We start from the raw sequence: 23124 nt of genomic DNA, 5'->3' as shown, positions 1-23124 counted from the left end.
TTGCACATGTGTCTGTGTACCATGTGAACACCTGGTACCTGTGGAGGTTACCAAGACAGTTAAACTTTTAACTATTGTATGCAGTCATTTAGCGTATCATGACTTTGGTTTATTTGCATGTTTCTGTCTAAAACAATTATTTATTGTTTTACAGAGTAAAAAACTGAGGGGAAATGAAGGAAGGGGATAACATTTGAAATGTAAATATAGAAAATATCTAATAAAAAAACTTGAGTACAATTTGATGTCTTTACAAGACAATAAGGATACAAGATAGCCTTGGGCCTATTGGGCCAGCCTGAAGCTATTTTACAAATAGTTTTATTGAGAGCTGAGTAGTTATGGCTGAGACTGTATGCCCCACCAAAGTTAGAAAAACAAAACCTTATGATGTGGTCCTTTAGGGGAAAAAACTTCTTATCTTTGATTAAGGATAAAAATAAAATTCAATTATAAGTTACATCTGGCTGGAAAATTCTTTTTTCTTTTCTCTTTTTTTTTATTCGATATAATTTATTTACATTTCAAATGATTTCCCCTTTTCTAGCCCCCCCACTCCCCGAAAGTCCCGTAAGCCCCCTTCTCTTCCCCTGTCCTCCCTCCCACCCCTTCCCACTTCCCCGTTCTGGTTTTGCCGAATACTGTTTCACTGAGTCTTTCCAGAACCAGGGGCCACTCCTCCTTTCTTCTTGTATCTCATTTGATGTGTGGATTATGTTTTGGGTATTCCAGTTTTCTAGGTTAATAACCACTTATTAGTGAGTGCATACCATGATTCACCTTTTGAGTCTGGGTTACCTCACTTAGTATGATGTTCTCTAGCTCCATCCATTTGCCTAAGAATTTCATGAATTCATTGTTTCTAATGGCTGAATAGTACTCCATTGTGTAGATATACCACATTTTTTGCATCCATTCTTCTGTTGAGGGATACCTGGGTTCTTTCCAGCATCTGGCAATTATAAATAGGGCTGCTATGAACATAGTAGAGCATGTATCCTTATTACATGGTGGGGAATCCTCTGGATATATGCCCAGGAGTGGTATAGCAGGATCTTCTGGAAGTGAGGTGCCCAGTTTTCGGAGGAACCGCCAGACTGATTTCCAGAGTGGTTGTACCAATTTGCAACCCCACCAGCAGTGGAGGAGTGTTCCTCTTTCTCCACATCCTCTCCAACACCTGCTGTCTCCTGAATTTTTAATCTTAGCCATTCTGACTGGTGTAAGATGAAATCTTAGGGTTGTTTTGATTTGCATTTCCCTAATGACTAATGAAGTTGAGCATTTTTTAAGATGCTTCTCTGCCATCCGAAGTTCTTCAGGTGAGAATTCTTTGTTTAACTCTGTACCCCATGTTTTAATAGGGTTGTTCGGTTTTCTGGAGTCTAACTTCTTGAGTTCTTTATATATATTGGATACTAGCCCTCTATCTGATGTAGGATTGGTGAAGATCTTTTCCCAATTTGTTGGTTGCCGATCTGTCCTCTTGATGGTGTCCTTTGCCTTGCAGAAACTCTGTAACCTTATGAGGTCCCATTTGTCAATTCTTGCTCTTAGAGCATACGCTATTGGTGTTCTGTTCAGAAACTTTCTCCCTGTACCGATGTCCTCAAGGGTCTTCCCCAGTTTCTTTTCTATTAGCTTCAGAGTGTCTGGCTTTATGTGGAGGTCCTTGATCCATTTGGATTTGAGCTTAGTACAAGGAGACAAGGATGGATCAATTCGCATTCTTCTGCATGCTGACCTCCAGTTGAACCAGCACCATTTGTTGAAAAGGCTATCTTTTTTCCATTGGATGTTTTCAGCCTCTTTGTCGAGGATCAAGTGGCCATAGGTGTGTGGGTTCATTTCTGGATCTTCAATCCTGTTCCATTGATCCTCCTGCCTGTCACTGTACCAATACCATGCAGTTTTTAACACTATTGCTCTGTAGTATTGCTTGAGGTCAGGGATACTGATTCCCCCAGATTTTCTTTTGTTGCTGAGAATAGTTTTAGCTATCCTGGGTTTTTTGTTGTTCCAGATGAATTTGATAATTGCTCTTTCTAACTCTGTGAAGAATTGAGTTGGGATTTTGATGGGTATTGCATTGAATCTGTATAGTGCTTCAGGCAAAATGGCCATTTTAACTATATTGATTCTACCGATCCATGAGCATGGGAGGTTTTCCCATTTTTTGAGGTCTTCTTCCATTTCCTTCTTCAGAGTCTTGAAGTTCTTGTCATACAGATCTTTCACATGTTTGGTAAGAGTCACCCCAAGATACTTTATACTGTTTGTGGCTATTGTGAAGGGGGTCATTTCCCTAATTTCTTTCTCAGCCTGCTTATCCTTTGAGTATAGGAAGGCCACTGATTTGCTGGAGTTGATTTTATAACCTGCCACTTTGCTGAAGTTGTTTATCAGCTGTAGGAGCTCTCTAGTGGAGTTCTTTGGGTCACTTAGGTAGACGATCATGTCGTCTCCAAATAATGATAGTTTGACTTCTTCCTTTCCAATTTGTATCCCTTTGACCTCCTTATGTTGTCCAATTGCCCGAGCTAGTACCTCAAGTACAATATTGAAAAGATAAGGAGAAAGGGGGCAGCCTTGTCTGGTCCCTGATTTCAGTGGGATTGCTTCAAGTTTGCTTCAAGTTTCTCTCCATTTAGTTTGATGCTGGCTACCGGTTTGCTGTATATTGCTTTTACTATGTTTAGGTATGGGCCTCGAATTCCTGTTCTCTCCAAGACTTTAAGCATGAAGGGATGCTGAATTTTGTCAAATGCTTTTTCAGCATCCAATGAAATGACCATGTGGTTTTGTTCTTTGAGTTTGTTTATGTAGTGGATTGTATTGATGGATTTCCGTATACTGAACCAACCCTGCATTCCCGGGATAAAGCCTACTTGATCATGGTGGATGATCGTTTTGATGTGTTCTTGGATTCGGTTGGCAAGAATTTTATTGAGTATTTTTGCATCGATGTTCATTAGGGAAATTGGTCTGAAGTTCTCTTTCTTTGTTGGATCTTTTTGTGGCTTTGGTATCAGCGTAATTGTGGCTTCGTAGAAGGAATTGGGTAGTGTTCCTTCTGTTTCTATTTTGTGGAATAGTTTGAAGAGTATTGGTGTTAACTCTTCTTTGAAGGTCTGGTAGAACTCTGCAGTGAAGCCATCTGGTCCTGTGCTTTTTTTGGTTGGAAGACTTTCTATGACTCCTTCTATTTCTTTAGGCATTATGGGACTGTTTAGATGGTCTAGTTGGTCCTGATTTAATTTTGGTATTTGGTATCTGTCAAGGAAATTGTCCATTTCCTCCAGATTCTCCAGTTGTGTTGAGTACAGGCTCTTGTAGTAGGATCTGATAATTCTTTGGATTTCCTCAGTTTCCGTTGTTATATCTCCCTTTTCATTTCTAAGTTTGTTAATTTGGATACTTTCTCTGTGCCCTTTGGTCAGTCTGGCTAAGGGTTTATCTATCTTGTTGATTTTCTCAAAGAATGGCTGGAAAATTCTTAAGGAAACAATTAACATCTAGTGGAGATTTATGTTCAGGGACTCTTGTAAGTAGAATCCCAATAGCTGGACACAGGAAATCCTTAGATGAGTGACTGGTTCTTACGGAACATGGGAACACTCTCTAGATATGTAGATCTGGTTATTTGTACCAGCTGAAATTTGAGAAGCTGTGGTCACTACATAGACAGCTTCCATAACTTCCATAGAGAGGAAGCCATGATGCCTGTAGGTATGCCAGATCCCATCTGGTATCCTTGGACCTGTGTGGAAAACGAGAACCCTCTGCAGCTTCCACGTCTCGGTGTCTGGAAGAGTCTAACAGTCGCTTCTGACTTCTGATTTGTGAAGCAATTTATCATTGAGAAGGTGTTCACTCACAATGTTAGAATTTCCAGAACTCTGAATTTGCTAGCTGGGAACATTTTCCAAGTTGTACCTTTGGGTCCTCGTGCTCCATCATCTCCTGAGAATCCAGGGGGTCCTGGAGAGCCTGGATCACCCTGACAATTAATGAAACAAAAATAAGACCCTTGTTGGGTTTTCCATGCTGTGGAATAAACACATTACAGTTTTCTGCAGCCAACTTAGAGTTTGTAATTGGCAACGGTGAAGGAAAGTGTTAGTGCCTTGTAAGTGTAATACTAACTGTATGTTTTATGAGTGGGTAAAACTCCTCCAGAGTTAGAGCTATCCTTACCAGCAAGAAGTATAGACTTCTTTATGCACAATTACCAAAGAGTAACTGTGTTATACAACTTGAATTTATACTTTGAGCAAACCAGTTGATATAAAATTAAATACTGAAAGCTGTGTGGTATCGTATGTAAATTCTAAAGATCCATTTTATTCCAAAAGATGGAAAGCCAACTGTGTTACACATTTTCCAGAAGTTTGATACATGTAACTATATTATATTTTCTGGTTTCTCAAGGGGAGCATAACTCATGATTATAAAGGCCAAGTGTATTTTCAAGGAAAAAATATGACATCTCCAAACAGATGGGAAGGCTGAGAAACCAGAATCTGGGCAGAGTTCAGGATGGAGATTTTTTTTTTGTACCAATAAAACATCAATCATAAGGAAGGCTCATGAGTTATTTAAGCCTGTGCAGGCTGGAATGTGTGAGTCACATGACTTGCTCCTCTGAAGCAGGACAGCCAGTTCTAAACTCTGGTCAGAGACCTCAGTTATATCATAACCTTCCAGAAGGTTCTATTCTTCCTCATGCCACCTTACTTTCAAATAGCCAGTAAATAACAAGGGCACATACTGGCTAGTTCTGACGTTTTGTGGGATCCTGAGAGCAGAAAGTTTAAATTTCTTCTCCCTTACAGGAGCAGCTCCTCACCTGGTCACCTGGAAATCCAGGAAAGCCAATGACTCCTCTCAGTCCAGGTGATCCTGGAGGACCAGGGGGACCCGGAGGCCCAGGAGGTCCATTTAACCCAGGCTGCCCTTTGTGGAGTCCAGGTGGTCCATCTCTTCCAGGATCGCCTCTTCCCCCTCGCATCCCTGGGCTTCCTTTATCACCTGTGGAGGTCAGCAGTGTTACAAGCCCCTTGGCCGAAATCTTAAGGCTAAGTGAAGATTGTTTTGAATGACTTGATTCTACTTGTAAGAGATGAAGACAATGAAATTGGGATGCTGGCTTCTATTCAACGTCACATCTTTGCGGTTCCTGTCTTTGGCAGCCTCACTGGGAAAGAAGCTGCCCAGGAATAGACTCGAAACCACCAGTGCAAAGAGAGGGCAGGCGAGGTCATTTGCTCCAGCATGCAGACCTTACAAATGAGGAAAACTTCAACCCAGAGAAGTTAAAACATTTTCTCCTACTGGCTAGCAAAAGAGAAGTCCAGGATGTATAACCCATGAAGATTAACCCTGAACTTGAGAAAGAATGCAGAGTCAGTTGTCAAAATCCTTGTTCTGCTATGTTTCTGAGGATCAACAGCATGGCATCAGAATGCTGGTTAGAAAAGTGGGGCCCCTGATAGTCCTAAATCTGTAGATCAAGGATCTTCATTTAGACAAGGTCTCGAACATAATGATGTTTGAGAGGGGCTGGGCAAAATGGCACAGGCAACCTCAGATAGTCACACCAGCTTCCCTAAACAGAGGGCATTTATGTATACCTTGTATTGGTAAATAAACAGTTATTTATGTATACCTTGTATTGGTTCTAGTTTGGATTTGGGATATATAATTCTATAAATACATATGAACTCCAGCTACATTTAGCATGGGAAAGCCAAATAATTACTAAAAATGCCTAGCAGGGTATGATTATATTTAAGAAATTATATTTTCTAGTTTCTTGTTGGAAGGAAAGTTGCCTAATATATATTGCCTTGCCTGAATGGTCTATAAAAAGCCAACTGATGTGATAAGGTTTAAAAATGTCAAGCATTTACCTCTTTCTCCGGAGAATCCACCATCTCCTGGAGGCCCAGGATCCCCAGGTTCCCCCTTTTTTGAAATGACTGCTTTTCCTGCATCACCAGGAGGTCCTCTGTCCCCTGTAAATATTACTTATATGATATGAGAGAAACACAAACACAGACACACTACATACATGACTCATCTTTCAAATTTCACCTCATTCATAAACTGCATCCACCTCCATTAAGCTGTATTGGTGGATCCCTCGTTATTAGTATCAAGGATTAAAAATCTTTTCCTGTCACCCCTTATCCATACGTGGGACAAAGAGCAGTTGCATACTCAGTAAAATTTCTGTATCCAACCCAAATGTCTCAAGGTCCTCCGTGAGTTAAGACATTCGGACCACAAGACCACAAGACTGTTGGCTTATCCCATAAAATCTGAATCAGCCATTGCACTTGTCCAGTGAGTCATGTCTTTCTCTCTCACCAGCATTTATTCTGCTCTTTACATTAAGACAAACAGATACTTCAACCTGACTCTCCACATATGGACTCCCAAAACCTAAGAGCTGAATCCCATATTCCAGCCTATTTGTAAACACTATCCAAGCAACCGAGACAGGCTCAGCACACCAACATGATGGCAGCTGATTGTTAACAGAGAATTCTGGGAACCAACTGCTCTAGTGTTAGTCGTGTGATGTCAGCGGTCATTAGCATGTTTATGATGCTGTGGGCATCTTTACACGACTGTAATCAGCAAATGCTGTCAGTGATAGGATTTTCCTCAGGGAGCATTTTGGGAGAGCTAGTTTATAACTACAGTGCCAGCACTGACCCAAGTTTTAATATTCTTATTGGAATAACTATTTAATAGTTTATTATATTGAATTATCTGCAAGCATCAACTATCTTATGTAGCAAAGAGATTTTTGGTACTTATAATTTTCAATTCCTTAGTTCTGTGTAAATACTTTATAAGGTAACAAAACAAGCACCACACAAAAGCAAATACAGAATCAGCAGAGAAGAAGAGGTCATTTGAATGAAATTGGAGATCACGTTCATAGAGCACTTTAAGAGTTAAAAATACTCCTTCTAAAGACTGTCTTTTCATTGCTAGAAATTCTTCTTTCTCTCTTGTAGCACCAGCTGAGAGACCAGAGGAAACATTTATGCTGTAAATTGTTAAGGGGGACAGGATTCAAAACATAAAACCCCAAACAGTATCTTATGAAATTTAAGAACTTGGGGAAATTATATGAAAAATCACACTTCACTGTCCACACCTAAAATTCTCTCCCAACTTTTAATTTTATCTTGTCTGTATGTTGTCTCGGGTGGTTTTCAGGTGACAAGGCCAACGTATGTTATTGGTACAGAGGCCATGCGGGGCCCCCAAAGCCTGCAACATTCATTACAGTAGTTACAACCAGCTGAGCAAGGGCTCTGAAGCTGTGTCTGTAAATCAATGCATCGAGGAGCACTCGTTCACATCTCAACCTTAGTTACATGTAATAAGATCAAAAGGCAAGAAAACCGAATTCCTAGGATGTCAGAGAACCAAAGAGATCCAGAGACATATGAATAGCATTTGATTAGATGCGGGGAACAAGCTCCCACAGCCCCTCTGTGTTGTTAAAACCACTTGCCTTTGGTGCCTCGCTCTCCTGGGTCTCCCCGCAGGCCAGGCCAGCCTTTTTCTCCAACCTCTCCCTTTCTTCCATGTTCTCCATCTGGGCCTGACTTTCCTCTCTCTCCTGGAAAACCAGGGAAGCCAAGCAGCCCTGGGAGTCCTGATACAATGAGAACATGAAGTTTTAGGGAAGCACTTTAAGGCTAGCTTGCTTCTTCCATGTTCCTGGTCATTCCCCGATACAAATCCCTGCCTAAGACTTTATGCTGAAAGTGAGTCACTGTTTGGAACCTGACTATGCTCTTAAATAGCTGTGTTCCCCCACCCACTCCTATTTCCCATCCTACAGACCTAACATATAAGTGCTGATGTTTTGGGGATCCTGCACCCATCATAATTCCACAGCACCAAGAGAAGGGATGAGGGCAGAAGTCCATCCAAAGTGAGATATGTTAGCCCTGACCTAAGGATGTCCTCGGTGCTATCTGGTCCTGTGAGCTGAGGTGTCGGAGTCCTGTGAACCCAAGGCCTTTTGCCAACTAACTGACACCACAACATTCTGCCACTAGAAAGGATGACACAGAGAACAAAGGGTACATCCAAAAGAGAAGGCACAATCAGGCTAAATAGTATGTTCTATCGATATAAGTCTTGCTTAACCAGTTTGGTCTGCTAGTTGATTTTGAGTTGGTAAAGCTGGGAGAATGACAGGGAGAACAATACTCACCCTTTGGGCCTGGAAGACCAGGGAGGCCATCTTCCCCAGTGGGGCCTGGAATCCCAGGAGGCCCTCTGAAACCATCGGCTCCTGGTAGGCCTGGGAGGCCAGGGAGGCCCTTCATCCCAACTGGTCCAGACGGCCCCATGTCTCCTGGTTGTCCTTTCCAACCTGGGGCCCCTGAGACATAGCACAACTATTAAGCAGGAAAACTTAAATTTTTCTTCAGACAGTCACAGGAAAAGCACACATTCCAGAGAGCTTAAACTATGTACCTGTGACATTTTAAACAAAAACAAAATAATATTTATTAGCTAAAGTGTCAGGAGCAACTTTTCATTTGGCTAATGATATATTTCTCTGAATGCTATAAAAAGGAAGGCAGGTCATCTGAATATTTACCCTTTTAAAGAATGAGTAAAGATTATACAGTTTGCTATTTTTTTTAGTATAAAGACAGAGATGAAAACCAACAATTGTACTTATTTGTGCTTTTGAAAGAGAAGAGGAGGAAGAAGGGGAGGAAGAAGAAGGTGGGAGGAAGGAGAGGAGGAGGAGGAAGAGGAGGGGAGAAGAGGAGAGAAGAGGAGAAGAAAGAAAGAAAGAAAGAAAGAAAGAAAGAAAGAAAGAAAGAAAGAAAGAAGGAAGGAAGGAAGGAAGGAAGGAAGGAAGGAAGGAAGGAAGGAAGGAAGGAAGGAAGGAAAGAAAGAAAGAAAGAAAGAAAGAAAGAAAGAAAGAAAGAAAGAAAGAAAGAAAGAAAGAAAGAAAGAAAGAAAGAAAGAAAGAAAGAAAGAGGCAGGAAGACGTAGAGGAGGAAGAAAATAAAGAGGAGGAAGAAGAGGAAGAAGAAACAAAAGTTTCCTGGTGCCTCCTGACCATTTTCCCCAGTGACTTTCAATTAAGCTGTTAACTATGATGAAAGATTTCTAAAAACCAGACCACTACTGGCCAGAATTCTTAATGCTTGCAATGAGGCTGTAGTAGCTAATTCTGTCTCAAGCTTGTTTGGCTTTTCATGTGGGCATCTTGCATTTGGATAAAAGCAGCAACAAGCTCATCACAGAGTGAATGGCCCCAGTGATGAAATGCGGAACACACTAGAAATAGCTCCTGCTGTGGGAAATGTACCTCCCGAAACCATTCTGCTGACTCTTAACCACCCATGTGAGAGGATTACCAGGAGGGAAGTTTTGAAGGTAAGTAAGTGTGAACATGTTAGAGAGGTCTGGGGTGGCCTGTGCCAGGGCCCTAGAACTTGTTGTCTATGTGGAGGAGGTCCTCATTGGGTATCAAAACTCTTGGTGTCTTGATTTTGGACTCTAGCCTTCTAAAAATCAACTTATATTGCTTATAAATTACTCAGTCAAAGGCATTTTGTTGTGTTTGTTGTGGTGGACTGAGGGAGCCCCAGAGCAGATGCATGGGAAAATCTGTGCCCATTCCTTCTCACCCATTCTTGTCTCCTTGACTGTGCCAAGAAAACAAGGTTCTGAATTCCCCCTGGGCATCTCCCAAGGCCATATTCGCAGTGCTTGACTTTGACTGATAAATGCTACTGTACTTTCCTTGGGATGTGAAGCGGGCCTACTTGAAGGCCGCTCTGCAGTATGGCTCCTAAGCTCGCACATAATGCAACCCATCACATGTGCAGCCTCTAGGCAGCACCAGACAATGTAGCACAAACCGAATTTGGAAAAATGACATGGACCAAACTAACGTGAAGCTCATGAATAATGAGGTTCTTTGACTCAGACTTGGTGCTCATGCTGCTGCGGACATCCATCCATACATGGACCGGAGGCAAACTTCCTGATTAGTGGAGAACACCAAGGCACATCATGCTTTGACACCTGCTGGCGCTTACCTGGATCACCTGGCATTCCAGGAAGTCCTTGTTGCCCTGGGATCCCTGGAACACCTCTTTCACAGGAATGGCCAGGGGATCCTGGGATCCCTGGAAGCCCAGGACTCCCCTCTCTGCCTTTGGGACCTTTGAGACCTGGAGATCCAGGGGTGCCAGGCGGCCCTGAAATGATAAGATGCATTTGGCACATTCATGAGGTAACACTGTAGAGGTGACCTATTGCTTCCCTCAGACATGTCAATTCTAGAAATAAACCATTTGATTCCTACTCTGGGCTCCATGAACTAACAACCGTCAGAATGGATTTTCATATCTAAGATACAGATCCAAGTGAGTGTGAAAGCCACACCTTGCTATGTGGGCTGCTTGATAATTATTCCCAATGACAAGTAACCTAGGTAAACAAGAGACCACAGGCTTTCCTAGTTCTCCCATCCTCTGCCTCTGCAACAGAATTACACACAGTAAAATAAGATGCTCCTAGTGTGTGCTACATGAATGTGCATTTGGTGGGAGGGCTTACCAGTTATCCTTCCAGATTTCTATCGGACTGTCATGGAGCCTGCTAAGCCCCAAGCCTCACTGCTAAGCCCCTGAGTGGCTAGACCTCACAGAGACTGTACTAACTGCCACAGCCTGGCAATGTCAGTGACAGATTGGCCAGCCCTTGCTGTTGGTGGCTTTAGCCTGGATAGAATGGAATGGACTGAGCCACTGTGGCCCTGCGTTCACAAACAAGCAGTAAAATGCACAGGCAACACAACAGATGCAGGTTCATCTGATGCCATCAGTGCGTTTGCGAGCATGAAATGTGTATGCTCTCAGTGCTGATCAGGAGTCCTAGAACAAGGAGAGAGCAAAGACCTCATACCTCCAGCCCCTGGGCATCCTGGGTAACCTTTCTGTCCTTTCATGCCTGGTGCTCCTGGAAGACCCCTCTCTCCAGGGGGTCCTGGGTCACCAAATGCAGGGTCTCCTGGGATTCCCCTCTGGCCGTCCATTCCAGGAGATCCAGGTGGGCCTGGGGGTCCAATAGGGGAGGTCCCCTCTTCTCCTTTGATGCCTGGATCTCCCATGTCACCACGAAAACCTATTTAACAACAATAACAAACTGCTCTATGTACAAATATAGGTCCGGCAATATAAAGTCAATACTTTGAAAACTATAGGCACTCTTAAGAGGTGCTTAATAAGTAACATTTTCAATTACTTCAGAGACTCCATAGTTAATACTGCCTTTGCTACACTGTTAGGGGCTTCGATTGCTTTTTATTGTTGCTGTTTTACCTGTATAATTTTATTTATTTGTGGAGGCAGGCAGGTGCACACCTGGAGGTCAGAGGTCAACTTGGGGGTCTTTTAGTTATGGAACTCAGGTCATCAGGCTTGGTGGCAAGCAAATTTTTCTCACTGAGCCATGCTGCCATCCACCCTTAAAAAAATTATTTTTACATTTATTTGTATTTCTTGAGACAGCATCTCACTGTGTAATTCAAGCTGCCATAGACCGTAGTACATATCCCAGGACGGCCTAAAACTCAGAGCGATTCTCCTGCCTTCACACCTAGTATTCTGGGATTACAGCTGAGTTCCACTATGACCAGCCCCCTGACCACCATCTTTATCTGACAGACACTGCTCTGGACTGAGTGCTTTCAACCACACAATGAACTTGTGACAGCCAACAGCAAAGGCTTCCTCCCAGAAGGAGCCTCAGCTGCATAGGGTTCTCTTCATCTACAAGTTGTCACAACATAGCTGAGGGTCTGTGTCCCCCAACCTCCCCCCCCAACCATTCTTCCATTATCTCCAGATCCTCTGTCCATTTTCTTCAAGGTATCCATCTGTAAGAATATGCAAAAGTTCCTGATGCAGATGCTCCCCAGGCAGAGAAAGCCTTCACCTACCAGGGGGACCTGGAATTCCAGACATTCCCGGTTTGCCCCGCTGGCCCTTCTGCCCATCTGGACATCTCATACCAGGAGCCCCCGGGGGTCCTGGAAACCCCTTCAGACCTAAGTAAAAACAAATAAACAAACAAATAAACAGTAAGATTCAATCATGCAGAAACAAACCAGTAGGAACAACAGAAAAGGGCATTTTGAAATGTCTGTGTTAATTGTCCTTTGGAGTATGTCTATTTTATGGAAGTAACAATGTTTCCAGGACAGCAGGGCAGGGTTCTGTAAGAAAGCAGGCTGAGCAAGCCACGAGAAGCAAGACAGTAAGCAGCATCCCTGCGTGGCTTTGCTGCTGCCTCCAGGTTCTAGTCATGCTTGAGTTCTGGTCCTGACTTCCTCCAGCGATGAACTATAATCTGGAAGTGAGAGATGAATAAACCCTCTCCTCCCTGCCCTCCAAATGTTCTGCAGTCTGGTTTACAGAAGCATTCTGTACTCCTTGTTCCAGGTAAATGTGTCAGACTGATGTTTCTTGTAATCTGTACTATGAAGAATTCCTTCTGGCAGCTTTTCACACATACACCATCATTCATTAAAGTTTAGTGCCTTCTATGGCATGTCTGAAACACAACCCCAGAGGTTTAGTCTATTCTTTGGGAGACCAAGGTGGTGGGCAGGGCACACCCTGCTGAGAAAGCACAAAAGGAGCCCTACATTATACAGAGCACAGGCAGACAACCTGCTAAAAGGATCAACACTTTACCTTAAATCTTTGATGTCTTCCTAAATTAGCTGAGCTCATGCACAACTTCTGAACTGTGAGGTTAGGTGGAGGTGCAACCACTTACGCAACATGAGAGTTTCCTTCCTGTGAGCTAACACTGCTGGCGAACAATCAGCCTTTCTCATCCATCCCCAGGAAGGTAACAGTAAAGCAGACATGGATATTCAGTGAACAAATCAGTATAGTCCATCCCTCTGCAGGTGGAGAATGATGTCTCCACACACTCCACACGCAGGTGAGTGTGATATTCCACCCTGGCCAGGATCTGGGCCACATGACTGGGTTTATCCAATGGGATTTTATTTCTTAGGAATATGTAATTTTATCTATCTATCTATCTATCTATCTATCTATCTATCTATCTATCTACTTGTGACATTATATATATAAAATTGACATGTGTATATGTACACACATATATGTATATACACACATACAAATATATATATATATATATATATATATATATATATATATATATATATGAATATAGCTATAAAATAGAAACTGCTTGGCCAGTGAGATATGAGCAGCACATTGCAATCTAAGGGCTGAGGTGATCCTGAGAGAGCGGCCCTGCCTCTTACATTCCTGAAATCCCATGAAAAGGACACACCCTGGTTCTGCAGTAGGTTCTGCGTTGCTGATCTGAACGTCACACCAGCACACACTGTCATGGATCAGCTGAGCCCCCACTGCTCTTCAGGGTCACAAGAGAGGAAACAAGTGTGTGTTTGCAGCTCACTGAGACTCGACACTACTCGGAAACCCCAGGGTAGATACAAATGGTTCCAGAAGACAGCAGCCCAGTGTCACATGACTCAACCTGTACATAGTTTGTCATGTGTGCATTGATTGTGTTTGCAACCATGAGTACAGAGGCTAGAGAGCAATGTCAAGTGACCTCTCTCTCTTATTCCATTTATTTATTTATTTATTTATTTATTTATTTGTTTATTTATTTATTATCTATTTATTATTTTTGTAAATTGAAAAAGTATACAATATATTTTGATCACAGTTACACTTCCTGCAGCTCCTCCCAGATCCTTTCCACACACTCCCCACCCTTTCTTTCTCTCAGATTCAGGTATTAAGCCAAAAGAGGAAGGCCTGGGAGCTAATGACAATAAGGCTTCCCCCAGTCTCCTGTCCCTCAAGGATTTGTTGTGCACTTATCTGTCTTCCCCCCCACCCCCTCTGGGAAGTGTGTAGGGGAAGAACTTTGCACGGTGATACCTGGAGGTCCATCAAAACCTGGCGGACCTGGTTTTCCCGGGTAGGTTACATTACACAGGATGGAGTCACCTGGGGAGAAACAGAAAAACAACATTCAGGTAACTGAGCACTGAATGCACGCCTCTCTGTGACAACTTCCATATGATGTGCCAGAGTTCAGCAGAAGAGAAGTCTCCAAGCATCATTAGACAAGTTTCCAGATCTGTCCTTAAACCCAAATCTCAGCTGTCAAAACAGTTACAAGCAGTTATAAGAAAAGCCATAGAGTCTTAAAAGTATCGGTTCTAATAACCTGGGAAAATGTGAATTATTAATACAAATGATAGCATATAGACCCACCAATTCTGGTGGAACGAAGAGAAAATGTTGATAGTTTATTGGGAAGCCATGACACTTGGTACTGAATTCAGCTGGTTTTCCTCTTGGTTTGGACACCGGGGAGCTACACAAACGAAAGGCTGGGTTGAGTATCAGTAACAGCCATTTCGAGGTCTCTATGGGGCAAGTTCATAGGTTACATTGTCTCTTATTTTTTCAGTGACTCGGCAATGAAGGTACTATGGTCACCAGTCTAGCTGGTAAAGTAACTCAAAACCTGGCCCCTCTGATGGCTAATAGCCTACAAAAATCAAAGGTTCCATCATCTCATAGTTAATACTTCACATGCTTTCAAACTAAAATGAGAGAGACAAAGAAAATTGATATTATACTTGTCTGAGTTCCAAAGTTACTTCTTATTTTAATTTTTTTATTCAATATATTTTTTATTTACATTTCAAATGATTTCCCCTTTTCTGGCTCCCCACTCCCCGAAAGTCCCATAAGCCCTCTTCCCTACCTGCTTCCCCCATCCACACCTTCCCACTTCCCTGTTCTGGTATTGCCCTAAACTGCTGCACTGAGCCTTTCCAGAACCAGGGGCCACTCCTGCATTCTTCTTGGACATTATTTGATATGTCCATTTGATATGTGCATTATATCTTGGGTATTCCAAGTTTCTAGGCTAATATCCACTTATCAGCAAGTGCGTACCATGATTGACCTTTTGAGACTGGGTTACTTCACTTAGTATTATGTTCTCCAGCTCCATCAATTTGTCCAAGAATTTCATGAATTCGTTGTTTCTAATGGCTGAATAGTACTCCATTGTGTATATATACCACATTTTTTGTATCCATTCCTCCATTGAGGGACACCTGGGTTCTTTCCAGCTTCTGGCTATTATAAATAAGGCTGCTATGAACATAGTGGAGCATGTATTCTTATTACATGCTGGGGAATCCTCTGGGTATATGCCCAGGAGTGGTATAGCAGGGTCCTGTGGAAGTGACCTGCCCAATTTTCTGAGGAACCGCCAGACTGATTTCCAGAGTAGTTGTACCAATTTGCAACCCCACCAGCAGTGGAGGAGTGTTCCTCTTTCTCCACATCCTCGCCAACACCTCCAGTCTCCTGAGTTTCTGACTGGTGTAAGGTGAAATCTCAGGGTTGTTTTGATTTGCATTTCCCTAATGACTAATGATGTTGAGCATTTTTTAAGATGCTTCTATGCCATCTGAAGTTCTTCAGGTGAAAATTCTTTGTTTAGCTCTGTACCCCATTTTTAATAGGGTTATTTGGTTTTCTGGGGTCTAACTTCTTGAGTTCTTTGTATATATTGGATATTAGCCCTCTATCTGATGTAGGGTTGGTGAAGATCTTTTCCCAATTTGTTGGTTGTCGATTTGTCCTTTGACGGTGTCCTTTGCCTTACAGAAACTTTGTAATTTTATGAGGTCCCATTTGTCAATTCTTGATCTTAGAGCATAAGCTATTGGTGTTCCGTTCAGGAACTTTCCACCTGTACCAATGTCCTCAAGGGTCTTCCCCAGTTTCTTTTCTATATTAGCTTCAGAGTGTCTGGCTTTATGTGGAGGTCCTTGATCCACTTGGAGTTGAGCTTAGTACAAGGAGACAAGGATGGATCAATTTCATTCTTCTGCATGCTGACCTCCAGTTGAACCAGCACCATTTGTTGAAAAGACTATCTTTTTTCCACTGGATGTTTTCAGCCCCTTTGTCAAAGATCAAGTGGCCATAGGTGTGTGGGTTCATTTCTGGATCTTCAATCCTATTCCATTGATCCGCCTGCCTGTCACTATACCAATACCATGCAGTTTTTAACACTATTGCTCTGTAGTATTGCTTGAAGTCAGGGATACTGATTCCCCCAGAATTTCTTTTGTTGTTGAGAATAGTTTTAGCTATTCTGGGTTTTTTGTTATTCCAGATGGATTTGAGAATTGCTCTTTCTAACTCTATGAAGAACTAAGTTGGGATTTTGATGGGTATTGGATTGAATCTGTATATTGTTTTTGGCAAGATGGCCATTTTAACTATATTAATCCTGCCAATCCACGAGCATGGCAGATTTTTCCATTTTCTGAGGTCTTCTTCCATTTCCTTCTTCAGAGACTTAAAGTTCTTGTCATACAGATCTTTCACTTGTTTGGTCAGAGTCACACCAAGGTACTTTATATTGTTTGTGGCTATTGTGAAGGGTGTCATTTCCCTAATTTCTTTCTCAGCCTGCTTATCCTTTGAGTATAGGAAGGCTACTGATTTACTTGAGTTGATTTTATAACCTGCCACTTTGCTGAAGTTGTTTATCAGCTGTAGGAGTTCTCTGGTGGAGTTTTTTGGGTCACTTAAGTAGACTATCATCTGCAAATAGTGATAGTTTGACTTCTTCCTTTCCAATTTGTATCCCTTTGACCTCCTTATGTTGTCTAATTGCCCTAGCTAGTACCTCAAGTACAATATTGAAATGATAAGGAGAGAGGGGGCAGCCTTGTCTAGTCCCTGATTTTCCAAAGTTACTTCTAATCAAAGATAAAGGCACTGGTCTTTATGTGTTGTCAAAACAAGAGCCAAAGTCAATATTTTATCCCCAAACTTCCAAATTAACTCCGTAGCCCAAGGTATAATACATGTTACAAAAGAAAAGAAAACCTTAAATCAACCTTGTTCTATCAGCCATAACCCTGAAAGTAATTTTTGAAGTTCATATGCCTATCAAATATGCTTAAAATTCCATCATTTTTCTCTCCTCAAATGCTTACAAGTGTGTTTTCACAAACACTATTTTGTTAAATGAAATGCTAGTGTATCTATTATTAAAATATATTCACATTATGCCAAAAGTTGTAAAGAAAAAATTGTACTTTGAATGCATAGGAATGCTTTAAATAAGTTGGACTTCATGAGTTGGTGGCCAGAAATGAATAAAAAGTATTTTGGGCATGACAAGAAAACAAAGCAGCAAAGACAATAGTGTCCTGTGGACTGGTTCTGGATAATGATTGTGAAAAATGTTTTCAGTTGATGGAAGCCTGCAAGCTCCCACACCGTCTGGACCAAATTCATTTAAGCCCACCCGCCAGAGTGATACCTGCGCTCAGCAGAAATGCACTACAGTGTTTGCGATTTCACTTACTAGCCTCCCATGCAATATCCCAAAGTACCTTTTTGCCCCTTCATGCCATCAAAGCCTCTCATGCCTGGGCGCCCAGGCTCTCCTGGTAGACCTCTCTGTCCTGGTGGGCCTGGAAATCCCAGGCCTGGAGGCCCCGCAGGTCCTGTTTTCCCTGGAGGGCCTGGTAGTCCTGGAAGCCCTCTCTCGCCGGGGGCTGCATCCTTATGGTCCCCCTGGGAATGTTAGGTCACAGGATTATTATCAATCTTTCAAAGCCCATGAATTCAAGGCGGTTTACATGTTTAAAATCCCAGATTTTAAATGACAGCTGCAGCAAGTGTGACTTTGAGAAGTTAATTTAAATTTTCCCTAATATCTTATATACATACCTTGAATACTTACATACATACATATGATATAGATGTATTATGCTATGCCTCAAACACAGAAAGTGAATTATATTATACCTTAGGTACAGAATAGAAATTTGTGTGTAGAAACACTAACATCAGATATAAAATATAAAATAAGTAACTCAATTGTTTAGATCCACACATAAATGAAAGACTCAAATGAGTTTTTGGTATGAAATCAGCTTCTTATATCCTTACAAGAATGTACCTAGCCAGAGGCTCCACCACCCTCTCTCTCTGTGGGTAAAAATACAAAGACAACGAATCTTTATCCCTACTGTGTGCAAGTCTGACCTATAGTTGCCTGCCTCGCTTGTATGAACCTATCAGAGAGTTAAATTCTACAGCAGAACTTTACATACTCTCGGCCCAGGATCCCCTCTTTCTCCAGCACGTCCATCCCGACCATCTTGTCCATGTGGCCCTGGAAATCCTGGTGGCCCGTCCAGTCCTCTTTCTCCTTTTTGCCCTGGGAAAAGGAGGCAAAAGCCTTGTAAGCTCTTAGACCTGGGGAGTGACATAGACGAGAGGAAAGGAGCTGGGGTAAGAATAATGGCTTTTCACTCTGTGAAGGTCAGCCAAGGTTGCTGAGTGACTCGGTTGCTCAAACCATTACAAAAACAAAGGGCAGAAAGGTGGTTGCAAAAACTACTGGCTCTCTTTACTTAGGAAATGTCCCTCCTCCCATTTTAGCAAAAAGGTGACCTGTGGTGGGCTCAGTCAGGGAAAGGTCCTGCCTCAGTGACAGTCTGTGAACATATTCTATCCCTAGTCTTAGTGGCTGGGGGAGCTGGCAGTTAGATTATTGCCCTAAGCTGTGCAATCCTTTTAAAGTTATTCCTCTGCTACAGCTGACACTGCATCTCGGAGCTGCCTCTAGCATGGTAGTCCTGGGGCATGTAGCCTGAGAAAGTTAGACTTGTGGGAGCAACTGGACATAGACCAATGGAGATGAGGATGGGAGGACAGTGTCAAGATGCTGTGCAAGGTGAAAGACACGGTTATCACAATGTGAACCCTACACCTGGACTTTCATATTTTGTCTAGTAGGTCAATAAATTATATTATTCCCTCCAGACTACTCCAAGATAAGCAACTGTTACTTGTAATTTAAATGCCATTGATAATAGAGGACATTACAAGGCAGAAGGCAAGTTAAAAGAGATTCTGCTTCAGATTCAAGTCCACCACAGAGAAGATTTGAAAATATCATTAAAGGAATATTTATGATTTCAAATAAGAGTAGGGAGATTTAGTGCTTAATAGCCATACCATTCTGTGAAGGGCAGGAAATGTTTTTTAGGTGATCTCAACAATCCTAAACTGTATACAATTAATCTGCAGTCACCCGGGAAAGCAATGCAAGTGGATGTTCATAAATTCATAAAATGTCAGAGGGCTAAGTCGTCAGTCACACTCACCTTTCTCTCTTGATACAACCATGTCACCCTTTGCCCCTTTGTTACCAGGGGGCCCCATGGCACCAGGTCTTCCCTTGGTAAATAAAAATAACAAGAGCAGTGCATTAGATTAATTCTGATAGGGCAGAAGTCATTTAGATTCTCGCCTATCGAACACCTTCTCTTCTTCTCTAAATCTCTTCGAAGATCCTGGTTTGAAAATCATTGGTTTATCCCTTTCCTGCCTTCTAGAACCTTCCTGTGGTTCTATTGCATAAAAACCACAAGTTCTTGGTGCTAACATCTATGTAAAGTTTGTATCTGGGTTAGCAGCAATGTATCAATGCCTCTTTTACCTTAGCAGTTCACGGTGGAGTGGGGCTGGAGAGATGGCTTAGTGCTTAGAGCCCTTGCTGTTTTTGCAGAAAACAGTCATGTGTCAGCAGCACTCACACGATGACTCTGAAAACCTTATAACTCCAGTTCCAGGGACTGACTTCCTCTTCTAATCTCTAAATGCACCAGGCATGCACATGATGCACATGCATACATGCATGTGATGTGCATACATACATGCAGGTACTCATAAATACACATACACTTTTTAAAAATGAATCTTTTTCTTTTAAAGCTGGGGAAATGATACATGAGAATTCTATAAGGAGGTTAATATGCAACCTCCCATAAATAAAATTTAAATAAAATTGTATCCTAAGCAAATATGTACCATCAATACTATTTTAAATGATTTTAGCCTTTGATCTGTGTAAATGAGAGCGTAAAGAGGGCGGGTAACACACAAGCTTCCACAGAGCTGAAGGTGGGGAAAGTGGCCAGGGAATGCATTTGTGTTAATGGAACTTGATAAGAAAGAGAAAGGGAAATAAGAATTTTCCCTCCATGGTGTTGTCCTGGCCCCCATCTCTCAGAACAGTATGATGAACATAATATAAAGAGAAGACGTCAGAAATAGTCAATGCCATGAGTCCTAAAATAATTGATTTAACACCTTACCCATAATAGCCCTGAGCAAACTAGTAGTCCACAATGCAAAAACATTAGCCCTGAGAAACAACGAAACACAAAGCCACAACCATATTATAGAGTCACTAAAAAAATTAAGTAGCAACATACAAAAAAACCCTGATGGTGATAAAAATTAAATTTTACAAAATGAGCCATATTATGCAAAATGCAACGTGATTCAGCATGCTTGTTCCCTCTCCATGCATTAGGGGTGCACTGGGCTTTCTTTATCCCCTAAGTTTCCCTTCGGGCCAGCTTCGCGGGTGTGCTGTGCGCATGCGGAAAGGGTAAGGCTGGAGTTCTGAGTCGTCACTTTCACTTAAGATCAAAATTTCATTTTCATTCGATTCTTTTAGGAGAGATGGAGAATGATTTGGGAAATTCAGAACTGAGTCACAGGTCACCCCAGCAGAATAAAGGAACCGAGGGCTGTCTCCAGAGTCCAGGGGATCAGGCAGGTAGATGGAAGACCGTGCATCAGCAAGTGAGCACCCTATTGTGATGGACAGAGTCATGAGGAGAGGCTTCTCGGGGATCTTTGACTGTTACTTGTTCATCTAGGGCTTCTTTCATTCAGTTCAAGGACCTTTTGAACCAGAGTGATTTTAATATCTTCATTCTGTGCATGATTCTGTCTGTGTGGCTTCCCCACACCCATCACTTCTATAGAATCGAACATCACATATTGTCCAATAAAGCCGCTTTCTTATCTCTCCAGCCTAGTCCTCTCCTGCGAGACCTTAAGTTGACTAACACAACCCCCGCCCCCAAGACACTTGGCATTTTCATTTGTTTGTTTAATTAGCACCCAACCCCAAAAATGGCTCAGTTTTGTGCTATTCCTACCAAATGCCTGTCTTTCCAGAGTCTGCATCTCAGTCAAAGGCGACTGCCTTCCTCCAATGGCATAGTTCCATGGCCACTTCAATTTTCCTTGTATTGTGTATCTGACCTAATAGCCAATCCTTGGGTTCTCCTGTCAAATTATGTCTAGAGCTGACTTCCTCTTACCACACAGTGCCACCCCTTCAATCAGCTACCTTCCACGTAATGTCCATGTGTCCTCCCTTGTCTATGGTCTCATCTCCACAGAGTAACGGACGATTCATCTGAAGTAAATTAGAGTATTGCTTCTCTCTTCATAAGACTCCCCAGGCTGTTCATGTCCTTTTAGACAAAGGTTCAAGCCTGACACATTGCAAAGCCCATGTTCTACAGACTTTCCTAATGGCTAGTCAGTGTGTGTGTGTGTGTGTGTGTGTGTGTGTGTGTGTGTGTACATGCGCATGTGTGTGCATACTGTGGATGAAACCTGGAAACTCCCGTGCTGACCCTCACTCACTTTCTCCGCCCAGGTCTCCCCATATGACTGTGACCTTTTGTCATAACAGCATAATGATATTGCATATTTACTAAGTTGTTTACTCTAAAGCTCCAGAATCTAACATATTATTCTGGTCCCTGTTCTATCCCTACAAACTTAGAATCATGCCTGGGACACAGTAGACATTTAATAAATAATAATTCCTTAAATCGATAAATAAATAAAGGATGGAAGGATGGATGGATGGATGGATGGATGATAGATGGATACAAGAAAGTATTTGGTAATTAGGATGTGTATAGGTTCAAACCATAAAATGTATATCACACATAAAGCTAGGAAGGGGTACACTAAGTTCTCTCTCTGTCTGTCTTGTTTAACTGGAGAGGTTATGATTAGTAGAAGCTACTTACTGGTGGCCCTGGAGGTCCTTCAGCTCCAGGCTGGCCTGGATCACCCTTTTCTCCATGCCAACCAGGGAGTCCTAAGTCTCCTTTACTTCCTTGTCTTCCAGGAGGTCCTGGAGGACCAGGAGGTCCTTCGGGACCTGGTGGACAGGTACAGAGTCCCTCATTTCCTAGATAGAGGTAGAAAGTCAGTTTTACATAGTTGCTGACAAAACCCCGGTAAGTTCTTGACTACAAAAATGGGATGACCAGAGAAGATCTGCAGTACACAATTCTTGTCACAGAAATGGAGACCATGTGACATGTGGCTAGAGAGTACCATGTGACAGAATGGAGTCTGCAACATGGTCTGTATGGGATGAAGCAGGGGTTAGAGTAGGGCCTGTGGCAGGATGGGGGTCTGTAGCACGGTCTACTTGAGAGGAGACCGTGTGGCAAGAGGCTGGAGTGCACCGTGCCATGCAGCGGGGTAGAGAGGTAGATGCTGTAACTATGTGGGGTGAGAGCATGTTCCAGGAAGATTGAAATGAAGCTTTGGGTAAGGAGTGGATGGCTCTGTCACATGGTCTATGTGGGATGGGCACACACTAAGTAAACAGAATCACATATATTATGCTTTAAACTCCAAAAGCTTTATGACCCTCAGAACCAAAGGAGTTTATGATCAAGCCAATACTAATTTTTAGATTAAGAGTAGTAAAGCTTATTGGTTAATTTGAACCTATACATATATGTATATATAGGTATACATGTATGTGTGTATATACATATATATGTGTATGTATATTTTTCCAGTCATGTTTTACATATCATCTGCTTAGTCTGGTTCAGGTGACGAAGCCTGACTTTGCTTTGGGAATTGCAAAGCTTGTATATGTTTATATTTATTTTCAATTAAGAAGTAAAAATCACATTTTTCCTAGGCATCATCAGCTTATTTAATTATTATTAATATTTTTCCAGATTTCCATCTGCTTCAACTTTTTGTAAATGGAGATAGAGTGTAACCACATTCTTCCATACCCCACTCCCTCTTAGAGGAGCCATAACTGCTGTCTGGAAGTCTGCACCTG

The 23124-nt window shown here is 42.2% G+C and overlaps 1 protein-coding gene across 1 annotated transcript in view; it reads right to left on the bottom strand.

Annotated features, from left to right (window-relative positions):
- Positions 1-23124, bottom strand: part of Col4a4 (collagen type IV alpha 4 chain) — a 133021-nt gene that overhangs the window by 30501 nt on the left and 79396 nt on the right. Inside the window, exons 22-34 of the mRNA XM_052192370.1 lie at positions 22058-22221; positions 19316-19388; positions 18257-18363; positions 17531-17714; positions 14028-14096; positions 12011-12118; positions 10975-11193; positions 10104-10265; positions 8249-8419; positions 7538-7681; positions 5913-6017; positions 4850-5031; positions 3937-4000 (exon numbers count right to left, since the gene is read on the bottom strand). Coding sequence (XP_052048330.1) covers positions 3937-4000; positions 4850-5031; positions 5913-6017; positions 7538-7681; positions 8249-8419; positions 10104-10265; positions 10975-11193; positions 12011-12118; positions 14028-14096; positions 17531-17714; positions 18257-18363; positions 19316-19388; positions 22058-22221 — 1752 coding nt within the window. The remainder of the gene's footprint in view (positions 1-3936; positions 4001-4849; positions 5032-5912; positions 6018-7537; positions 7682-8248; positions 8420-10103; positions 10266-10974; positions 11194-12010; positions 12119-14027; positions 14097-17530; positions 17715-18256; positions 18364-19315; positions 19389-22057; positions 22222-23124) is intronic.

The sequence above is a fragment of the Apodemus sylvaticus genome, chromosome 9 (assembly GCF_947179515.1).
Source record: "Apodemus sylvaticus chromosome 9, mApoSyl1.1, whole genome shotgun sequence".
Taxonomy (NCBI): Eukaryota; Metazoa; Chordata; class Mammalia; order Rodentia; family Muridae; genus Apodemus; species Apodemus sylvaticus.
This window is presented reverse-complemented; position numbering and strand designations above follow the sequence as displayed.